Source organism: Purpureocillium takamizusanense, chromosome 6, assembly GCF_022605165.1.
Source record: "Purpureocillium takamizusanense chromosome 6, complete sequence".
Classification (NCBI taxonomy): Eukaryota; Fungi; Ascomycota; class Sordariomycetes; order Hypocreales; family Ophiocordycipitaceae; genus Purpureocillium; species Purpureocillium takamizusanense.
This window is the reverse complement of record NC_063073.1, coordinates 2306744-2326811: the sequence shown is the minus strand read 5'-3', so window position 1 is coordinate 2326811 and position 20068 is coordinate 2306744. Positions and strand designations below refer to the sequence as shown.

Genomic DNA, 20068 nt, shown 5'->3' with positions numbered 1-20068 from the left:
AGATATCGAAGGGGTGGGGGTGCCCATGGCGATCGAGGGTTCCCTGGCGTGGGTTGCGAAATCTTGGAGCGGAGTGGCTGACTTTGGCGGTGCGGCGCTTTTGGGGCCGAGGGACGATGATGACTACTGCTAACCATGATGCGACATCGGGGAAGGATGGACGAGCGGGTGGACGGCAACGACGACGACGATGCGGACTCGCGCTCGTGCCGCATCTCGCCGCGAGACTGCGGCTTCTTGACGTTAGTACGCTCGCAGATCCTTCAAGGGGGGCGAGGGCCGCCCGCGAGACAAGTCGCGGGTTCCGCCGCGCGGGCGGGGAGACGGCGACAGGGGTCGACCTGACGGGGGGGGGGGAGGTTGATGGGTGCGGCGAGCTCGAGAGGTCCAGGCGAGTTATTGTCTCATTCTCACTCTCTCTCACTCTCATATTCTCACGATGCCTCGACCCGGAGCACGGAAGAGGAAAAGAAGCCATTGTAAGAGACCACCGTTTGGAACGTCACTTGGCAGATGCGGGCGGCGGGCGGGCGGGGATCGGCGCGCCCCTTGTGCAGGTCCCCGTCGTTGCATGCTGATGATGTGATAAAGTACGCACCAAGTAGAGTATACTGTACGTAGGTGCGCTCCGCACCTTTGTTGTTGCGAGTGTGGCTTTACACGAGTCGAGCCTCAAAATGAGCAGTGCACGGCCGTCGTCATGGCTCATAAGACCAAGTAAGACTACCTACCTACTAGGTATGGAAGAGGATGGGTGCCCGACAGTTGTCAGTGACAGGCTGCGGGCTGGCTAATGCTTGCTTCTCGACCTTCCACAGCTCGGCCCCGGCACGGCGCCGGGGTCATGGACTGATAGGTGGTCACCTAGCAGGCGAGGTAGTGCCCCAAACGGAGGCGGGGACTGCCCAGTAAGGTGTAGCGGCCATTAGCACCCGTCTTGGGGGGCAGCAGCCCTCGGATGAATGGGTGGCTTCAATTTGGTGAGCAGAGCTTGACAACCTGGGATGCTGGGCGGGGCAACTTAGGGAAAGGCAAAGGGGGGAAAGGGCTTCCCCCCCCCCCCCTCCTTCCCCCCCGCCCCCAAGCACCCCCACCCACCTCGCCAGACTCGCTATAGGTGGCTGATGGCCGCGCGCTATGTCCGTAGAAGGGAATGATGAGCCATCCATCAAATCTCCAAAGCCAGTCTAGCTGGCCCATGCATGCTTGAGGTGTCTTCAGTGGGCATTGCAACGTGCTCCGTGGTTCGCAGTCCTGGTCCGTGGTCTGTCCTGCGTTATTAGGTGTGCTGGAAACGTAGGTAGGGAGGTATCAACGACCCCGTGGTGCGGAGCAACGAAACCCGTGAACCGAAACCCAAGGTGCGTCTCGCAAGGTACGGGGCTCGCACAAGGTAGCCACTTCTGTTTGCTTACTTTGACTTGCATTTATTCATGTCCCGAGGACCTTCCATAGATCAAGTTAGTACTTGGTGGTGGTAGTAGTAGCAGTAGCCCTCGCCGCCGCCCACGTGGTACCGCGAGAGGAGACGTCGTGACCGATGACCGGCGCGCGCTCCGCCTCCCTCCTCCTTGCTCGGACGAGTGGTCATATCTCGCAACATCTACTCCGTACCGCGCGTCTTCAATGTGCTGCTATTCTGGTACTGGACGCAGTGCCTCCTCGCCTGCGAACCCGCACGGTTGGTAACCCAACTACCAACTTATACAGGGCAACCAACGACAACTAACACCAACCGGTGCGCACGGCCGCCTGGGGGCGCGGGCATCGCATCGCGGCCCGCTGTCCAACGCACGGTTGCTGCGGGAGCACTGGGGTGGGGTCCCCTGTCGTGTGTGAGTCCCCACGGGTGTCCTGTAGATTGGTACCGAGTAAGATGCCGCTTCGTATCTTGGCTAGCAGCTCGACGCAAATACCTGACAGGAGACCAGCCCGACGACGAGGTCGGGTCGGATTTATGGTCAAGATACCTAGTACCCTGGGCAGGGCTCCGGCGGGGCGGCCTCCTGAACCACAGCTCGCTCCCGGGCCTGCCTGTCTCTCATTGCACGTCGCTCCCGGCCGGGCTTGCTGGGGCCCGGTTCTGGAATGACAGCAGGTACTAGGTACCTGCTACCTAACCCAGGTCGGTACGACGGGGGCATCCAGGTAACTAGGTAGCTGCCCACCAGGTACCTGCGCTGGGTGCGCTTACGGCCTGGGACGGGCTGGGCTGTCTCCACTGGGGTCATGGATGGCCTCCAGCTCCGATCGACTTGGGTTGGACCAATCCAAATCCCTGGGAAATCCCTGCTACTGTACGAAGTACATACTGCAACTTACCTTCAGTGCCTTGACTTGAGTAGGTAGGTACAGAACGTACTAAACTGGCTTAGTAGCATCATTGGTGGTGGATGGCAAGGATGAGAATGCGACTTTAACACCTCGCCCTCCGCTAAAAAAGACAGCCCAGCGTCCGCCTCCACCACCGACGGACACACCACCACCTCCGCAAACGCCCACGCACTCCGTAAGTACATACAGTGCCTGTCCGCCACTGCGTACCTACCAAAGGTAGGTACCGACGCATTCGAGTTCCCCCGCTCCCACCTCACCTCACCACCCTTTCGTTCGCAACTTCCTGCGACCGACCGCCCGACCACCTCACCATCCACGCTCACGCGACAACGCCCGTCGTCGCGCCCAAGCCATCACGGCCATGCCCTCATCGCTGGCAGCGTAACCCCCGCTCCATACAGCGTCTGCTGCTGCGCGGGCTCGACGTTGCCTCTCCCTCGCCCGCGGCATCCGCATACCTCCCACTCGCGACGACCGACAAACGACGACGACCGACTCTCCCTATCTTTTTTTCTCGCTGCCTGCCTGGTCGGTCCATCACGCCCTGCCCGATTGGCACCGCCACCACCGCGCCACCGCCCTTCCGACCCCGTTCCTGAGAGACGACACTTCTCCTGCAGACGAGTGACGTCTCGACGCCGCATGCTTGCTGCGTACGCCCGCGCACCCTGCCCCCACGACGGTGCACAGCGATTCGACCTGGTCACGCCGCGACTCGTCCTGCTATCTGCCTGTGCGACCTCGCCGATAAACAATCCTGCATCTACCACCACCCCCCGCGAGAACGCTGCTCCATTGTTGCTATGACGTTGTAGCTCGTCCCAAAAGTGCTCTCAGAAAACAATAAAACAGCTCGCCGACCGCTCGCGACCCTCCGACTGCTGTCGAAAGTGGTTTGTGTCTGCACCGCACTGCCCACGAGCGCGCGGTCTTCCGGCTTGCTGCTGCCTTCCCATCGTCCCTTCCCATCACCTTCACGGCTCGGTCAAATCTTGCGACGACGCCGAGGGCGACACGACGAGCTACGGCGTCCAGTCTCGGGTCCCGCGCGCAAGGAAGCCGACGCTGCGCAACAGGCCCCTGTGTCGGAGGCGGCGGAGGCCAAGGAACACCGCACGAAAGGGGTAACCCAATGTGGCACGAGGGCGTGAATGCGGTCCCGAAATGGCATGAGCATGTCGCCGTCAGGTATGGAAGGACAAGCCGGCGCCGCCGGCCTCTCACCAGGCGGCGATGGCGACTCTGCAGAATGGCCCCGTCCTCCACCACCTCCCCCGCGCCCTCTCGCCGTCCAGCCCAGGGAGCAGCAGCCGCAACGCCAGGCCCACGCTTCGACTTCACAGCACTCCTCCCCGCCGTCCCTTGACGTGCAAGACCCGGCCGAGCGCCCTAGCGCCGCGAGCCTGAGGTCCTCCTTCAGGATTGCGCCCGACGCAACCGCTGGCAGTCTCCGCGCCGTGACACCAGACTTGATCGATGGCCGCATACTTGGGGCGGGCCCCTTGGTCGTGGACTCGTCTGCCGTGCCACCACCCATCCCCCGCGACCTCGGGCCATCCTCGCAGCAGGGTTCGCCAATGGCCATCCTCGGCGCCGGCAGCCGCCGTCAGGGGATGGTCTTCCACGACTCCTTTGACGACTCGTATGAGAGCACCGGCTCCAGTCCGCCGCTGATACCCGCGCAGTACCAACATCAGCAATCCCAATATCAGCACCAGCAGAGGCAGCCCAGCGCGGGTATCCGTCCCAGGACCCGCACAATGGACGCGGCCATGCTCAAGCAGAGGGGCGTCCCTGTCCCGGACCAGCGCCATCGAATGGGTAGTGTCAGTTCCTCCAGCTCGCAGGCGCTACTGGACGATCAGAGGTCACCGCCGGCCCCGTCCCTGGAGTCGGTTGGCCATGCCTCCATGTCCTCGAATAGGCATACGGAGCCGTCCACCCCATCTACCCCGTCCAAATCTAAAGATAAGAAACTCAACAAGCGGCTCCTGAAGCGGCAATCTTCTCGCCCGACATCCCCCGGACCTGCCCCTGTAGCATCGGTCGACTCGCTCCCAACGCCTGTTACCACGAGCGAGCCCACGAGACTCATGAGCCTGATGAAAGCCTTGAACGGACGCATGCGAGGCGAAATCGAGTACCAAGGGGACGCCGGCGGCGCGTGGTCTTCCGGCTACGCCTACATCGACGACGAGATGGGCTATCTCATGTGTGATTCCGGGCAGAACAGCGACGGCTTCAGGACCCTGATATCAGACTTGCGTGGATGCCGCGTCCTGCCGGTGGAATATCCCGAATCCGGCAAGGCATGCCTGGAACTAGTCACCGCAGAACAGCGCGCCACGGGCGAATCGATCCTGCTGCTGCGACCCATGGCCTCGGACGAGTGGAATCTGTGGCTTGCGGCACTGCTGTGCTGGCAACAAGTGCGGCCTTCGGGCGTCAAGATGGCCAACGGCAGCTCCAACAGCCCGGTCGCCCCGGTGAGGCCTGGGCTACGCCGACAGGGCCAGTCCGACGGCTCGCGTGGGTCCAACATCATCAAGGTTGGGACCATCTCGTTGTGGGACAAGGGACAAGCTACGACGCCGCGAGATATTTCGCACCGGTCGTCCACACGAGACCCACGCTCGCCCCCCGCGACGTGGCGGAGAGTGTCGTGCATTCTTCACGAGAACGGTGAGTTCAAGCTGCTCATGGAAAACGACATCACCGTCCTGTCCGTCATACAGCTGTCTCAGTTGTCGCGGTGCGCCATCCAGCAGCTCGATCACACCGTCCTAGATGAGGAGTATTGCATCGCCATCTTCCCTCTCTACGCGTCGACGGCTACGCAACTGTCCATATTTCGCCCTGTCTACCTTGCCGTGGACGGCCGCGTCAACTTTGAAGTCTGGTTTGTCCTACTGCGCGCATTTGCGGTGCCGGACATTCACAAGCTTGATCGGAGCGAGGACGACGACTCCATCGACGAGGTGGCGGAATTAGAGAAAGGACACGAGGAAGAGACGTTCCGGATAGAAAAGACTGTCGGCGTAAGAGTCACAGAGGCGAAGATAAAGGCACGAACCTGTGAGCCGGCGCAACACCATGAAAAGGGCAAAGAAGATACCTTGATAGGCAACTACCTGGCGGAGGTGACCATCGATGGCGAAGTGCGAGCCAGGACCACGACTAAGATGGAGACGAAGAACCCGTTTTGGAGAGAAGACTGCGAGCTGTTGGATCTGCCGCCATCGGTGCAGGAGCTTTCCATTGTCCTGAAACGCGTCGAAAGCATTGGCCCAAAGGCCTTGGGAAGCGCAAACGAGGCTGTCTATGGGACGGTCAACATTGTGCTGGACCAGCTGGAGCGAGGCAAGGACCACGAAGAGTGGCTGCCGATCATCGACGATAGACAGCAGACGGTCGGTTCCATGCTCGTCAAGGTCTCGCACGCCGAGCACATTGCTTTGCTTGCCAAAGAGTATGAGCCGCTCTCCCAGGTACTGCACCGATTCCCTTCGGGTCTCACAACCTTGGTATCAGCGGCGCTGCCAGGACAACTACGGCGGCTCTCCGAGACTTTCCTCAACATCTTTCAGGGCTCGGGGTCCGCCCTTGACTGGCTTATGGCTCTGGTGGAGGACGAGATTGACGGCATAGGCAGTCAAAACTCGATCAAGAAGTTCCGATTTAGCAGCCGGCTCAAGTCGAACGAATCAATGGAGTCGGCTACGGACCGGGAGCTCCTGGTTCGGGACATGACCAAATCGCTGGCTGGCGAGGCGAACCTGCTCTTCCGCGGCAACACCCTCCTCACGCAGTCACTCGAGTTCCACATGCGCCGGCTCGGCAGAGAGTACCTGGAAGAGATGCTCCAGGAAAAGATAAAGGAGATTAACGACTCGAACCCCGACTGTGAGGTGGACCCTAGCAGGTTGCCACACCACACCAGCTCTGCCGAGCTTGATCAGCGCTGGAACCGACTGATCTTGTGGACCACTGAGGTGTGGAAATGCATCGCGGGATCGGCAACCCAGCTGCCCGGCGAACTGCGTCACATCCTCAAGTACATCCGTGCCGTCGCCGAGGACAGGTATGGCGATTTCCTGCGCACCGTCACCTACACCGCCGTCTCTGGGTTCTTATTTCTCCGTTTCATATGCCCGGCCATTCTCTCGCCGAAGCTGTTCTGCCTCCTGCGTGACCACCCTCGGACGAGAGCCCAGCGTACGTTGACACTGATCGCAAAGGCTCTTCAGAAAATGGCCAATATGTCAACCTTTGGCAAGCGTGAGGAGTGGATGGAGCCCATGAACAAGTTTTTGAACACTCAGCGGCCGGTGTTCCGCGAATACATCGACCAGGTGTGCAGCATTCCCGCGGATCGGGGCGTCAAGTCGGCGCCGCCGAGCTACAGCACTCCCGTTACCATCCTCGGGCGGCTCAGTCCAGAGGCGCGAGAGGGCTTCCCCAGCCTACCCTACCTGATCGACCCAGCGCGGAGTTTTGCGAGCTTGGTCAAGCTGTGGGTGGATCTCTGTCCTGCCGACATTCGACAAGGACAGGTGGACGGCGACCTCATGGTCTTCTCTGAGCTCTGCCACGCTTTACAAAAGCGCGCCGATGCATGCCTGGCCAAGCTAGAGAGTGTTCGCGCCACAGATGTGTCATCGCGTGGTGCCGACCAGCTGGCCGAGACGCTGGAGCAGGCCAGCCTGATCGAGTCGCTCAGCACGCCGTACGGGCTGCCTACCATATCGTGCGACATCGATCAGGCTCCCGGTAGCTCCGGCAGCGATGGCGGCGACGAGAGCCGGCGCCGCAGCAGAGAGCTGCGCAGAAGGGACGACGGGAGGAAGGCGAGCGGGCTGCGTCACGCGAGCGGTGCGGGAGGCACCGTCAAGGGCAAGAACGGCAAGGTCGGGCGGACGATACTGAGCGGCATCATGAGGATTGGCGGGAGGGCTGAGAGCCCAGACGCGAAGCAGGCGAGGTGAGCGCAGGCTGCGCCGATTACACGGGAGAAAAGCGAAATGGAAGAACCCTATCGAGCAAACAGCCCGTTGGTTATGAGGCCATTGGATAGACAAAACTTGGGGAGTCTTTTCTTGTCTGGGCGGCGTTGAGGCAAGAGGCCCGTGGCCCTCCGCGGATGCACCACATATTTATCCTTGAGGAGACGGATCCGGCAGTGGGACAGTTTTCTGTCCCTGTTTTGGTGTCTTGACTACTGTCGGGCTTGGTGATGTGTCGTCGCGTATTCGACGAGGGAAGCGGGATTGTGGAATTCAGACAGAAAGAGAATACATACAACGTACGAAGCGTCCAGGCGTTGCTTGTGAGTTGTGATTTCATGTTGCCCCTTGTAACGCCGGGGATCATCATCACTTTGACATGCAAGAAAGAATCTCAAAACGGGGTCTGCTCTGCAATTTTGACGTGGAGCAATTTGATAAGAGATACTGTTTCATGGGAACACTGATCTGTTCTATCCATGTAGGCAAACGCCCAATCCTTCCTTCACTCCGTCGTCCTGCGCACGCACACCGCACACTGTCTCTCGCACACTCACTCTCTCCCTTCTCCCTCGAAAGGGCCAGACCGTATCGTGAAGAGAAGGGATTTACAGCCCCAGCTAGCAGCATGTATATATGCTTTGGGGGGAGGGGGACACGCCTTTCTGTCACCTCAGTTCTCGTCCTCCTCCTCGTCATCGCCGTTAACGGCCTTTGCGTTGGCGGCCTTGTTGCCACCCGCGTTGCCAGCGTTGCCAGCATTGCCTCCGTTGCCCGCATTGCCAGCGTTGCCGCCGCCGAGAATAAGATCGAGAAGGCTCTTGTTCTGGTTCTGGTTCTGGTTCTGGTTCTGGTTGTTGCCCTGGTTGTTCTGGTTGCCTTGCTGCTGGTTCTGATCCTGGTTCTGGTTGTTGTTCTGGTTGTTCTGGTTCTGGTTGTTGTCCTTGTTCTTGTTGGCGTCGTTATTTTGCTTCTGCTTCTGGCCGTTCTGGTTGTTCTGGTTCTGGTTCTGGTTCTGGTTGTTCTGGTTGTTCTGGTTGTTCTGGCCGTTCTGGTTCTGGTTCTGGTTCTGGTCCTTGTTGTTGCCGTTCTGGTTCTGGTTGTTCTGGCCGTTTTGGTTCTTGTTGTTGCCGTTTTGGTTCTGGTTCTGGTTCTGGTCCTTGTTGTTGCCGTTGTGGTTGTTCTGGTTGTTCTGGTTCTGGTTCTGGTTGTTCTTGTTGCCGTTCTGGTTCTGGTTGTTGCCGTTTCCGGCATTCTTGTTGTTATTGTTGTTGTTGTTTCCGGCATTGTTATTGTTCTGACCCTGACAGGCGTTGTTGTTGTTGTTGTTGTTGCCGCCGGCCTGCTTCTTGCCCTTGGCCTTGTTGCCCTTGTTTCCTTGGGCCGGCTGCGTCGCGTTGCCCTGGAGGCCGCCGTTGTTGGCGCCTCCATTGTTGCCCGCTCCGTTGTTGGCACCGCCGTTGTTGCCATTGTTGCCGTTGTTCACGCCTCCGTTGTTGCCACCGGCTCCCTTGTTGGCGCCGTTGTTGGCGCCCCCATTCTGGTTCTGGCCCTGGTTTTGGTTCTGGTTCTGGTTCTGGTTCTGGTTGCCCCCATTTTGATTCTGACCCTCTGCATTCTTCTGCTGCTTCTGGTTCCCGCCACCCTGCTGGCCACCCGCGCCACCGACACCGGCGAAGCCGCAGCCCTGCTTGCCATCCTCGTTGGCGACCGCCTTGGCCGAGCAGACGCCGGCGTTGCCCTTCTTGGCGCAGCAGGCCGACGCGCAGTCCGCGTCGCTGGCGCAGGGCCCGGTGATGAACTGGCGCCCGGCGCCGTTCCCGACGTTGGCGTCCGCCCCTCCTGCTTGGGGAGCGGGAGCCGCGCAGGCCGTGATGGCCACTGGAAAGAGGAAACAGTCAGTCAGAGCCTCTTTACCAAAGAGTTTCTTTCCTCCCACACCAGTGGGAGGAATATGCGTCTACTGGGAGCGACTTACACGCCAGGAGTGAAGCGACAGTCAAGCGAACCATGGTGGTATATTTTTTTGTTCGTGAAGGACAAGTCCTGCTAAAGGACTGGAAAAAATAGATTCGAAAGAAGGGAAGTGAAAGAGTTCAAAGCTCAAGGCGATGATGGTCGGAGCCGGGACAGAAGTAAAAACCGTCGACACCGGGCCGACAAGTGTAATAAGTTGAAGGAAAGAAAATGGTCGCGGATGCAGCAGCAAGACGAAGGAAAGGACGGGAGGGGGAGAACTAGCCGACAACACTGCCCTTTATAAGTAGTAGAGCTCTTTTTACCGTTTCACACGACTACACTGCCATCATCATTATCATCGAGCGACTGGGCGGACGGACTGAGCCTTGTTCGGACCGTCCGCTGTCGCCGTACTCCTCCTCCTGATTGCCGAAACATTGGATGATACCGGGGCTGAGACTTGGCTATGAACTTGGCTCTGAGCATTTCATGCGTAGCGTTCGTTTCTTGGGGTGGGATCGTCCTTGGCATCCCAAGTCGTGAGACGTCGTGCGTCGCCGCGCGCTGGGTCTTGGGGGGGGAGGGAGCGTTGGCATCAAATCAAGACGCGGCCGGCCGGCCACCTGCTAAGAGGGCCACCACGAGTCGGGGTCGCTGAACATGTGTCTTTTTGCTTGCTTTATTACTTACTGCCATGGTCGACTTTGGATTGTCTCTGCAGAACCAATTTTTTTGTGCCTACGATGTGACTACACAGCACGCATCGCAGGATACTCTGTGTAGAATTGAGCCATCGCGGGAGGGCGGCCGCGGACTTGGTGACTGTGCTGCCCGCCCTAGTTAGTTACAAAACGAACTAATAACTTGGACACTGCCTTGAAGACTCCGGGGCTGTGTTGGATTTCCAGACTGCAACCAACGAGCTGTCAAGGACCTTGGCGCGGCGGGAGCGACTGCCATGCCGCCCTTGGCAATTGAGGGGGAGGGAGGGGAGGCCGCCTCCGCCGCCGCTTGCCAGACCCGCAATGGAAACGGCACCGGTTTCAAAGCCGGCCTTGGAGGTGGAGACGCGGCCCTCCGCCCCCCCGGTCGATTGTCACAGAGGTAGACGGGTGGCGTCGGGTCCGATGCAGGATATAGTAGTACAAGAGGGTAGCGGTGCCCCCTACCAAGATCATCGCGCCACGGTGACTGGATGGTGGTTCCAAACCGGAGGCGGAGGGCGGAACCAGGGTTGTTGTCTCGAGTCATCTACCACTACCGCCGCCTCCCGCTGGCGGGAGAGCTACCTTGGCCATGTATGAAGGTTGGTTTTTTCTGTGAGCACGCACGGCTGCGACAAGACGATCCCGGCAAGCTTGTGGCAGACGTGGATCTCCGGTTTGATGGGCAAAACCACCGCGAGCGACGGACGCGCGCGCGCACAGAGGGGCGGGAGGGAGGGACGGGGGGGAGAGGGAGGGCAAGCTGGTTCTAATTTTAGGCGCCGGGATGCGTGCCTGCGTCGCCGGCAGAGGACATGGCCGATATCACTGATTCATGGTTTTCGATTGTCAAGGGGCACGCATGTTCTGCAAAGCCTGGAGGACAGACGTTGGTGCACCAAGTTGCCTCGTGGTCGACATCTACAGTATACGCGAGTATACCGAGGCATATATGTGTCCCATCACTAACAATTTCGTGCGTCAACACATGCGTCTCTCTGTCTAGATGGACATGAAGACCTCGAGCATCTTTGGATAGTTGGGCGTCCCCATGCCCGTGACGGGATCCCAGCCCTCGACGCACGAGAAGCCGTCGTTGCTGCACCCCACGCCCAGGGCGCCCCCCTTGTTCTGCTTGCCGACGAGGATGTCGTTGAACATCTCGGGGTGCTTGTACAGCACGGGGTTGACGAAGCCGACGACGGGCTTGCCGGCGGCGATGCGCTCCTCGTTGATGCGGTTGAACATGGCGGCCACGATGGGCGCCGACTCGGAGGTGCCGCCCGTCAGCCACTGCCTCTCGCCCACCACGACGACGACGTTGTCCCCGTTGCACGCCAGGTCCGGGTACGCGCGGCCCTGCGCGTTGTACACGCCGTGGCCCGAGTGCGGCACCTGCCCGCGGCTCGTGTTGTACGACTTGTACCCCGGGTTGTGCTCCCGCAGGTACCGCGCCACCGCGTCCCGCTGGTACGGCGCCGTCTTGTAGATGTTGCTGAACCCCCCGCCCGACGAGAAGGACGAGGTCGCGTGCTCGGCGTCGACGCCCGCCTTCTTGCCCGGCGGCAGGAACGTCGACCCCACCGCCGTGATGTACGGGCAGTCGCAGGTCGCGTCGGGCACGAACATGTCCCACCGCTCGCCGAGGCACATCCCGCCCGGTCGGGCCACGCCGTCGTCGCCCGATGCCACGACGAGGGTGACGCCGGCGAGGGACAGCTTCATCCACTCCTCGCACTGCCTCTCCAGGTATCTTTTCCCTCCCCCATCCAGTCAGCAAAGATCCGGAGAAGGAGGGGGGGGGGGGGGCAGGAGAGAGGGCACTCGGCGCGTTATATAAAGTGACGCAGAAAAAAAACGTACCTGGCCGGGTATGATGGCTCCGTGAGGCCGTACGAGATGGAAATGACGTTGGTGGGCGCCACGGTGCCGCAGTCGTGCATCGGAAACACGCCATCTATGCTGGGCGTATCGCCCGTATACCCGTGCGAGGTAAAGTTGCAGTAGCTCCCGTCAATGGCGTCCAGGAACGGATTGAACACGCCGGCCTTGTCAGCCCCCGAGTCGGGCGTGACGTACAAGACCGTTCCTTGCGGGTAGACGATGGGAACGGCAACCTGAAAGTCGAGCATGGCTTCCGTGCCGGCCTGCGTTCGTCTTGTGTCAGCCAGAGATAGAAAGAAAAGTTTATCTTTGGGGCTCTCTCTCTCTCTCTCTCTCTCTCTCTCTCTCTCTCTCTCTCTCTCTCTCTCTCTCTCTCTCTCTCTCTCTCTGTCTGCGGAGACTCACAGCCCAAGGGTCGTCAGACGTCCCCGTAGAGTTGTCGATGCTGTAGACGACGGGGCCCGTGCCCGCGGGGATGTGCGGCGCAAAGGCCTTTGTGAAGAGGTCCATGCTCGACTGCACGTAGTCCTCGCCGGCAATCTCGAAGATGCCCAGGCGGTTCGAGGGGTGCGACAGCGTGCCGTTGGGGATCTGGTACAGCTTGGCGATGCAGTCGGGCGTCATGGCGCGGCTGCAATCCTCGAGCGTTCCTAGCCCGCCGCCCCGGTTCGTCAGTTTCAGTTTCCCCAATGCCAAAAACCAGAAAGATGATTGAATCCGTCGGACCACTGCACTCTTCTGTGCAGGGCAGGGCCTTTGTTGCGGTGGGAACTTGCGGAGACGGGGGGCTAGCTCTCGGGCCTCCCGGGGCGTCTTTGCGGTGCCCGGCCCCACATCGGCGGACCGGCGCCCGGCCCCACCGGACCGTGTACGGCGGAGACGTCTGCCGGCGCAAAGACGTGGGGAGGGGGGGAGGGGGGTTCTCGTAAACTCACCTGGGTTCGATTGGATCGTCACAGGCATGGGACGAAGCGGCCTACCCCCGACACCCGGCCGTTCCGTCTTCCGCTTCTGCATCCCGCCGCCGCCGCGGCCCAGGCGGCTAAAGGCCACGCCCGGCAGCACAAAGTCGACGTGCGGTGCGACGCCCTCGGGGAGGTGGTACTCGTCGGTGCCCACGTGCTCGTCGCGGGTGGCGACGTGGTCGTAGACGTGGTACCTCGCCTTGACGAGCGTCTCGAGGTGGGCGACGGTGGTGTCGAACCGGACCCAGGTCTTGGACCGCGGCACCGCAATGGCCGACTCGGGGACGCCCGACTCCACCAGCCACCGCTTGACCCGGGACACGGACTCGTCCGAGGGGGCGAAGAGCTCGCGGATCTGGTCCCTGGTGTAGTACTTGCCGTACGAAGGACTATCGGGATCGGATCTAAGATTCTCAAGACGCATTAATCATGGTTTTTTTTTTTTCAAAAAAAAAAAATCTGCGTGGTGGCCGTCCCGATGCTAACACTGACGTGCAACGGGCCATGATACCATGTGTCCCTTCAGACTAGAAAAGCGACCACTACTTACACAGACATGACGAGATCCATGCCGCGCTCCACATTCCGCTGCGTCAACGCCATGCTGACCAGCACCTTGGTGTCGGGATGGAGGCGGTCGCGCTTGACCCAGTCATGGTACCGGTGCTCCTCGTCGCGCTTCTGGTGCAGCACATGACCGCCGATAGACGCCCGGGGGGCGCCCAAGACCCCGGCGATCAGGCCGCCCAAGAGGACGACGAGGCTGCGCTTCATCGTGAGGCCGTGACCTTGTACCGTAATGTTGCCAAAGCCCCTTTGACCCGCCAAATACCTCGCTCGTTCCGGGGCGAAAACAAAACTGTCAGTTAAAAAACCTACTGAGCGAAGGGTCAGGATCAGGGTCAGGGTCCTCCTCCCCCCTCGGCACTTTAAATCATCTTCCTCGTCCCGCCCATGCGGGCTTTCACGTCCGAGGTCCAGAGAGCCCCTTGCCAGCTGTACCCGGATATGCTACTCTGTCGTCTCCACCACCGCAGCCTGCGTGCCTGCACTGCGCTGCACCACGGCACGAGTTTTCCGATATCCAAAAGTGACCGGCAATCCCGAGGCGCTCAATCAGCTGTACGTACATATATAATGCGGCCCTTCGCTCCCGACCGCAACTTCCTACCTCGTCCTAGCCACCGGTGCATGCCCCCCAAAAGACCCGTCGTGATATGCCCCGTAGGCGAACCGAACCGAGGCCGGCCCTTTCGTGCAACCAGTGTACGTATGTACGTGCAGGAGCGTTCTCGGACGCTCCGTCGTAGCACGAGGTCGCCTTCCTAATACGAACTTTGCTGTTGTGTTGGGCCCACGACTGGCAGCTCATGCATGTGTGTGTGTGAAGAGAAGCCGGTATCTCAGGTTGGACCAAGCGCCGTGGCTCATGAGCTGCCACTGGCCCAACGAACGAAAAGTTGCCAACCAGAGCACACTGAGCGTGGGGTGAAGAAACTACTTGCGCAACGGTTCTCTCGTGGCTCAATGGTGTGTCGAGCTCAACCCACCACCCGGGTCCGGTTCGTTTGTAAGACCAGTGGTGGCTCGTACATACAGACACCAGGCGGACGGCAAGTCTAAATTGACGATGGGTGACAAGGCAGACGGGGACTCACTTGCAACTCTAGATGCGCATGTAGGATTATTGCGTTGCTTCGCATGTCCTTGGCGCATGTACATGAAGCACGATACGGATCGTCTACGGGCATAAACCTGCGGGGAGCCCTGAATAGGCAAGTAGACACATGCAGCAGCAGCAGCAGCAGCAGCAGCCCAACTTGCCCCCCGCCGCCACCCACCCCCAAGTCTCGGGCCGGCTGCACCTATTTGAAAGCAGGCTATCGTGAGATCGCATGGATGAAACGCTGCAGCACAGTACACGCTACTGTGCGATGCCAAAACGCAGATTGTTGTTCACGCGGGCCGAACGATGCACCATACATGTAACAAGGAAGCCAGTCAGTCCTAGGGCGTACTGGAAGAGGAGCCCAACAATGATGCCGGGTGGAATCCCCACTATGCTGAATGCTGGGGTCAAGGGCAATCACCAATGCTGTGGAACCGGGGGAAGAGGCATACTCACGGATATGATCAATAATGAAGCGGACTCACCGTCTTCCTCGGGGTGATGTGCTCAGACCTGAAGAATATATACAGTATGAACATGATCCCAACTTGCAAATGATAAGTTAAGAGGACGATGTCGACGTAGCATTGACGATTCTTACCGTACAGGCTTGGAGACTGGACGCGGCCGAAACCTGGGCATGGGGAGAGAGAGAGAGAGAGAGACAGACCCTGCATCTGTTGGACATTTACCCACCCCCTGGCTGGTGTCAAAGCAGGTCCGACAACGGCTCCGGCAAAATCGGACCACGAAATCGTGACAGAGGAGGACGGTTCGCCGCTCGTCAAGCGGGCAAAAGACTTGCGGCCTTTTTCACCGTTAAGCATGACCTGTTCGGCCAGAGCGTGCCCGTGCGAACGATTTGCGAATCACGGTGGCACGGGGACCAGTTTGTTACAAGGTCGCATCACATGTCCCCCGCATTAAAAGTCTTGTAGTAGCAATGTCATTCCGAAAGCGCGGGTTGACAAGTTAACTTACCCCTCAGCTCAGCTCATTAGCTCCTCCGCCTTGCGTCCAACAAGTTCCCACCCACGGCCTCAAACAGACAGACAACACACAACAACAACAACAACAACAACAACACAGTCGCAGACGTACAAGTCACAACGTCAGCCAACCAGCCTTTGAACACTCCTACCACTAACTACATAATAGCCAACCAGCAACCAAACAAACGATGCCCATCTCACTCTCACCAGCCACCTGGAACAGCCTCGGCCTGGGCGTCGCCGCGACGTGGGCGGCCCTGGGCATCGCGGGCGGCCTGCGCCCCGCCGCCGCCGCGGACCTGTTCGGCATCACCGCGCTCGGCAGCGGCGGCCGGGGCGACTACAAGTCGGGCGCCGACCGGGACAGCATGGTGGGCTTCGCGGGCGTGCTCGCCTCCCGCGACGCGACCATTGCGCTCGCCCTGCTCTACCTCGGGCGCGCCGGGCGCAACGCCGACATGGGCGCCGTCATCCTCAGCACCATGACCGTCACCGTCGTCGACGTTTGGCTGGTGTGGCGGAAGAAGGGCTTCAACGCGGAGTAAGCGTCTTGCGCCTGTCCCTCTCTCCCCCATCACCTCTCTTCGATGTGTGATACGTCACATGTTGTTGCCGTCGTTGTTGTTTGCTTGCTGCTGCTGCTGCTGCTTTAGCACAAAAGGCGAAGAGAGCTGAACCTACACATGGCTGACTGACTGACTTGACTTGCTGCAAAACAGAATGGCAGTGCTAACGGCCGGGTCCCTCATCTGGGCCGTCATTGGCTTCGGCCTGCGAGGGCACTTTGACTGATGGCGGACGGCATCGTTGCTCCCCGAGACAGACCCCACGATGGCTGCATGAAGAAGGAGAAGGAGGGCCAACGTCCGGCTGCGCGTGCAAATAGTACTTCGTACGTTGGGTGCCGCCTCGCAACGGACATGTCCGCCAACACACCTGCCTAAACGGAGGACAGACAGTTCGAGAGACGGCAAACGTGTATATTATACTTTTTATACTCTTATAGCGCTTATGAGTGTGGATGCCCTCTCCGCTCCTAGACAGCTTGGGTGTTATGCTTGCGTAGCCTTGGGTGACGATGATGATGATGATGATGATGATGATGTCGCAAGCGCTGTTCTCGTTTGGCTATATATCAGCGCCAACGACTCTTGTCCTTGGTCGCCCGCTCGGTTAATAACACATACGATACATACCCTGAGAGAGAGCTTGAAAGACGCAAACCCGCCCACGAGCACTGACACGATCGTGCAGACTGCAAAAGCGCCCTCATACCGGGAGCCCTCATCTCGACACAAGCCCGTACCTTATATGGATTGATGTCATCAGCAGCCCCATGCATGCAGTCGTAGGGCGACGGGTGTGTTTCAGTGCAGAATGTGTCGCACGTATGCCACCTCACACACACACGCACGCACGCACGCACGCATACACCAGGAACACGTTCATCGCATAGGCAACGCACTGTTACGCAGCCAACTCCCGGCAACGGACAGCAGAGCCGCATCTCAACCGCGCCCAACAGCTCTGGAAAGCGTACCAAACAGAGCATCAAAGGGAACATCGATGCTGTATATACGAAAACAAAACAAGAAAAATATCCGCATGCACCGCACTCTAGCTCCCTGCTCATCTAATAAACTCTCTCAGTCCACGTCATCGTCGACGCCAATTCCAGATCGCCATCTCATGTCCTCCTCCCCGACGCAGACGACGTTGACACCAGGCATCATGTTTTAGCGGCCGTGGTCTACTCGTTGAGCACCGTCTCCGACAGGTACGTGTCAAAGTAGCTCTTAATCTCCACCATCTTGCCCTCGTCGTTCCACCGCGTCATCCAGAGGTAGTCGTTGCGGTACTCCTCGCCGGTGTTGCGCGTCGCCACGCCCAGCAGCTCGACCGTGGCCCACCGACCGCCATCGCTGCCGAACCGCCCCTGTTGCTGTTGCTGTTGCTGTTGCTGTTGCTCCTGCTCGGGTTCGTCCGCCTCCGCCTCCCCCTCCTCGGCGGCGTCCAGGACGATGCGCCCCACGGTGAAGCAAATGGGCCCCCTCAGCTTCCGGCCCAGGCGGTCAAAGGTGGCGTCCGAGTGCGCCCGCAGCGTGTGCCGCGTGCCGGCGAGCGAGTGCGACGTGCCGGCGACGGCCCACGTCACGTCGGGCACGACGTAGTCGAAGAAGCGGCCGCGGGCCGCCGGGTCGGAGACGTTGGCCAGCGGGGCAAACGCCTCGGCGATGTAGCGCTTGGTGATTCTGACGCGGCCGCCGGCCATTGTTGTTATCGTCCCTGGTGTTGTCGTTGTCGTTGTCGTTGTTTGTTTCTCCAGCGGCGCGCAGTATCTGTCTATCGAAGCAGCAGCAGCAGCAGCAGTAGCAGCAGCACGGTGTGCCCAATGCGTCGGAGCTGGCGTGCGGTATGTACGTGCGACTCGGATCCGGAGTGGAAACGGAACAGATCGAAGATGGGCTGGGGTGATGGCCCCAAGAAAGAAAGAAAAATGAAGAAGAAAAAACGACGGGCAAATGGCGAGGAAGCGGCGGTGGCGGCAGTGCTTCACCTGCTTAGGCATTATTCCTGCCAGTCTCACCAGCTTACCTACTTACTTATATGCACGGCGGCGGGACCCCCGGGCCTCGCCGGGTAACTGCCGCCCTGATTGTTCGAAGACCAGAGGCGAGACGAGCCTCGAGATTCTTGTCCCATGTGGCGAATAAAAAAAAAACTCAACGCTGGAGCAGACTGAAAGGCAATGAATACCATGTAATGAAGTACACGAGGCTGGGCATCGTGTCATTGCCACGTGTGTATACGGGGCACGCTCGTATCGTGAGTCAAAGCCCCGCTCAACGGGCAGCGGCGCCGAGAGATGTTTATTACGTGACGTGCGTATAAGTTACTGGGGTCGAGCGGTATTGACTTGTCATAATGCAGCGCGAGGCAGGAATAGGATAGCCAGCAGGCAGCTCTTGCAAAGGCGACAGATCCATCCGATGGCCAGGCGACATACATACACACATACGTACGTACTCGTCGGCTCACACAGTAAAGTCTGTCAACGTCATCATAACCAATATACACAAGGCGTCGCGCGTCAAATCAAACACACCCGCAGCAATTGGGACACAACCGCAGAGCGACGCAAACGTTGCATGAAAGTAGCGCACCCACGCGCTCACCAACGCCTCATCCAGGACGACGTAGGCGTTTGTCGTCAAGCGGGCTTGATGGAATCAACATTGAACAACGCCCACCCACAGTGGAGCACGCGTGGGTCGGGTGGGTGAGCCACCGGCAACTCACCCGTCATCATCATCAGGGGTCCAACCCACTCACGGATCATCGTCATGTTTGCGGGTCGTCACGGATAGCCTATTTCCCTTTTAGTAGCGTGACAAACTGCCGAAATCCGCCGAGCCGACCGCCATTGAAGCATCTTTGACACTGAGGGAACCAACTAACTTAGTCACCGCAGCTGTTGCTGTCTGTACCCGTGGAATCAAGTAATTACAGTCAGTCCCGGTGTAGCAGCCAAATATTGCCTCGAGCGTTCTGCGAAAGAAGGAAAAACGCACCCTGCCAATAAACGCAATGCCGCCTTCAAGAGAGGAAATAGTACATGAACACTACAGCCAGCCCCAGCATGTACACCAGGTAACTTCGCATAGACAGTCACGACTCACTCACACATACACATACCTCGTACTTGTGCCCCAGGTAGACATGTGTCTATGCCGCTCGAGTCATTGACCGTTTACAGGATCCAGTCCTCCCGTCCCCCGGTGCGTTTCGGGCACTCGCACTCGCATATATACGTAATGATGAGCATGTTTTCCATCATGCACATGCACATGCAGCTCGAGTACCACATTACCGCATGTTGCTGCTGCTCCCGCGGGCGGACCCATCCCCTTCCTCCTCCTTCCTCACGTCATTGCTCATGCGTTTCTATAGCGGACACAGACACACGACAGCAACAGCCAGCGGCCTGTAGACGGGGATGGCGCGACGACGCAGACGCAGACGCAGAGTAAGAAGCAGGCAGGCAGGCTCGCTCAATTGACTCTCAGCAAGCGCCTCCATTTCACCTTACCTCCCTCCCACGTCCCATCCCACACCCCATAAGGCCCCTCACGACGCATCACATCTAGTACTCTGCACCTATATAGTTGGTCGTCGAGTGCGTGCGCCCTACGTACTACCTCGGAGCAGTTTATTACACACACGTACAGTACACGTACCAACGGACGAAGCACATACGCCCACGAGAGCCAGCAATAATAGCGATCAGCCCAGCGAGTGCTCGCGCCCAGTCTTACACTGAGTCAACTACCTACAGATACGAACCCCCACAACTTTCGCTCCTCACCAGAGTACTACATGTCCATCATCATCATCATCAACAACACCAAGAAACCATCCCCCCACATGCTCATGTGTGCATGTAATGTATTTCATGTTCTGTAGTAGGCGCAAAGGTACTAATAAGGTAAACAGGGGCAGCGGCAAGGCCCTCCCCCACCCACCCCCATTTGATCCCATCCCATCCCCATGTAGC

The 20068-nt window shown here is 59.2% G+C and overlaps 5 protein-coding genes across 5 annotated transcripts; 2 read left to right on the top strand and 3 right to left on the bottom strand.

Annotated features, from left to right (window-relative positions):
• Window positions 1–2494: 2494 nt before the first annotated feature.
• On the top strand, window positions 2495–7673 carry BUD2 (GTPase activating factor). The gene has a single exon (XM_047988666.1). It carries the CDS (start codon window positions 3489–3491, stop codon window positions 7320–7322), a length of 3834 nt encoding a protein of 1277 aa, XP_047844664.1. The 5' UTR covers window positions 2495–3488; the 3' UTR covers window positions 7323–7673.
• A 213-nt stretch (window positions 7674–7886) lies between these two features.
• Window positions 7887–9352, bottom strand: JDV02_007194 (uncharacterized protein; the record flags this gene model as incomplete). Its single annotated transcript, XM_047988665.1, has 2 exons — window positions 7887–9221; window positions 9319–9352. The coding sequence occupies 2 exons, from the start codon at window positions 9350–9352 to the stop codon at window positions 8014–8016; spliced, it is 1242 nt and encodes a 413-aa protein (XP_047844663.1). The 3' UTR covers window positions 7887–8013.
• Window positions 9353–11005: 1653 nt separating this feature from the next.
• On the bottom strand, window positions 11006–13626 carry JDV02_007193 (Tripeptidyl-peptidase I; the record flags this gene model as incomplete). Its single annotated transcript, XM_047988664.1, has 5 exons — window positions 11006–11756; window positions 11867–12150; window positions 12293–12537; window positions 12823–13256; window positions 13403–13626. 5 exons carry the CDS (start codon window positions 13624–13626, stop codon window positions 11006–11008), a joined length of 1938 nt encoding a protein of 645 aa, XP_047844662.1.
• Window positions 13627–15580: 1954 nt separating this feature from the next.
• JDV02_007192 (uncharacterized protein) lies at window positions 15581–16565 on the top strand. The gene is made up of 2 exons (XM_047988663.1): window positions 15581–16054; window positions 16233–16565. Exons 1-2 carry the CDS (start codon window positions 15702–15704, stop codon window positions 16303–16305), a joined length of 426 nt encoding a protein of 141 aa, XP_047844661.1. The 5' UTR covers window positions 15581–15701; the 3' UTR covers window positions 16306–16565.
• On the bottom strand, window positions 16518–17917 carry JDV02_007191 (uncharacterized protein). The gene has a single exon (XM_047988662.1). It carries the CDS (start codon window positions 17783–17785, stop codon window positions 17264–17266), a length of 522 nt encoding a protein of 173 aa, XP_047844660.1. The 5' UTR covers window positions 17786–17917; the 3' UTR covers window positions 16518–17263.
• Between the last annotated feature and the right edge of the window lie 2151 nt (window positions 17918–20068).

Coding starts and splice junctions, on each gene's coding strand:
- BUD2 (XM_047988666.1), top strand. CDS start 3,489: ATGCGGTCCCGAAATGGCATGAGCATGTCGCCGTCAGGTATGGAAGGA.
- JDV02_007192 (XM_047988663.1), top strand. CDS start 15,702: ATGCCCATCTCACTCTCACCAGCCACCTGGAACAGCCTCGGCCTGGGC. Junction 16,055..16,232: donor AAGAAGGGCTTCAACGCGGA/GTAAGCGTCTTG, acceptor GCTGCAAAACAG/AATGGCAGTGCTAACGGCCG.
- JDV02_007191 (XM_047988662.1), bottom strand. CDS start 17,785: ATGGCCGGCGGCCGCGTCAGAATCACCAAGCGCTACATCGCCGAGGCG.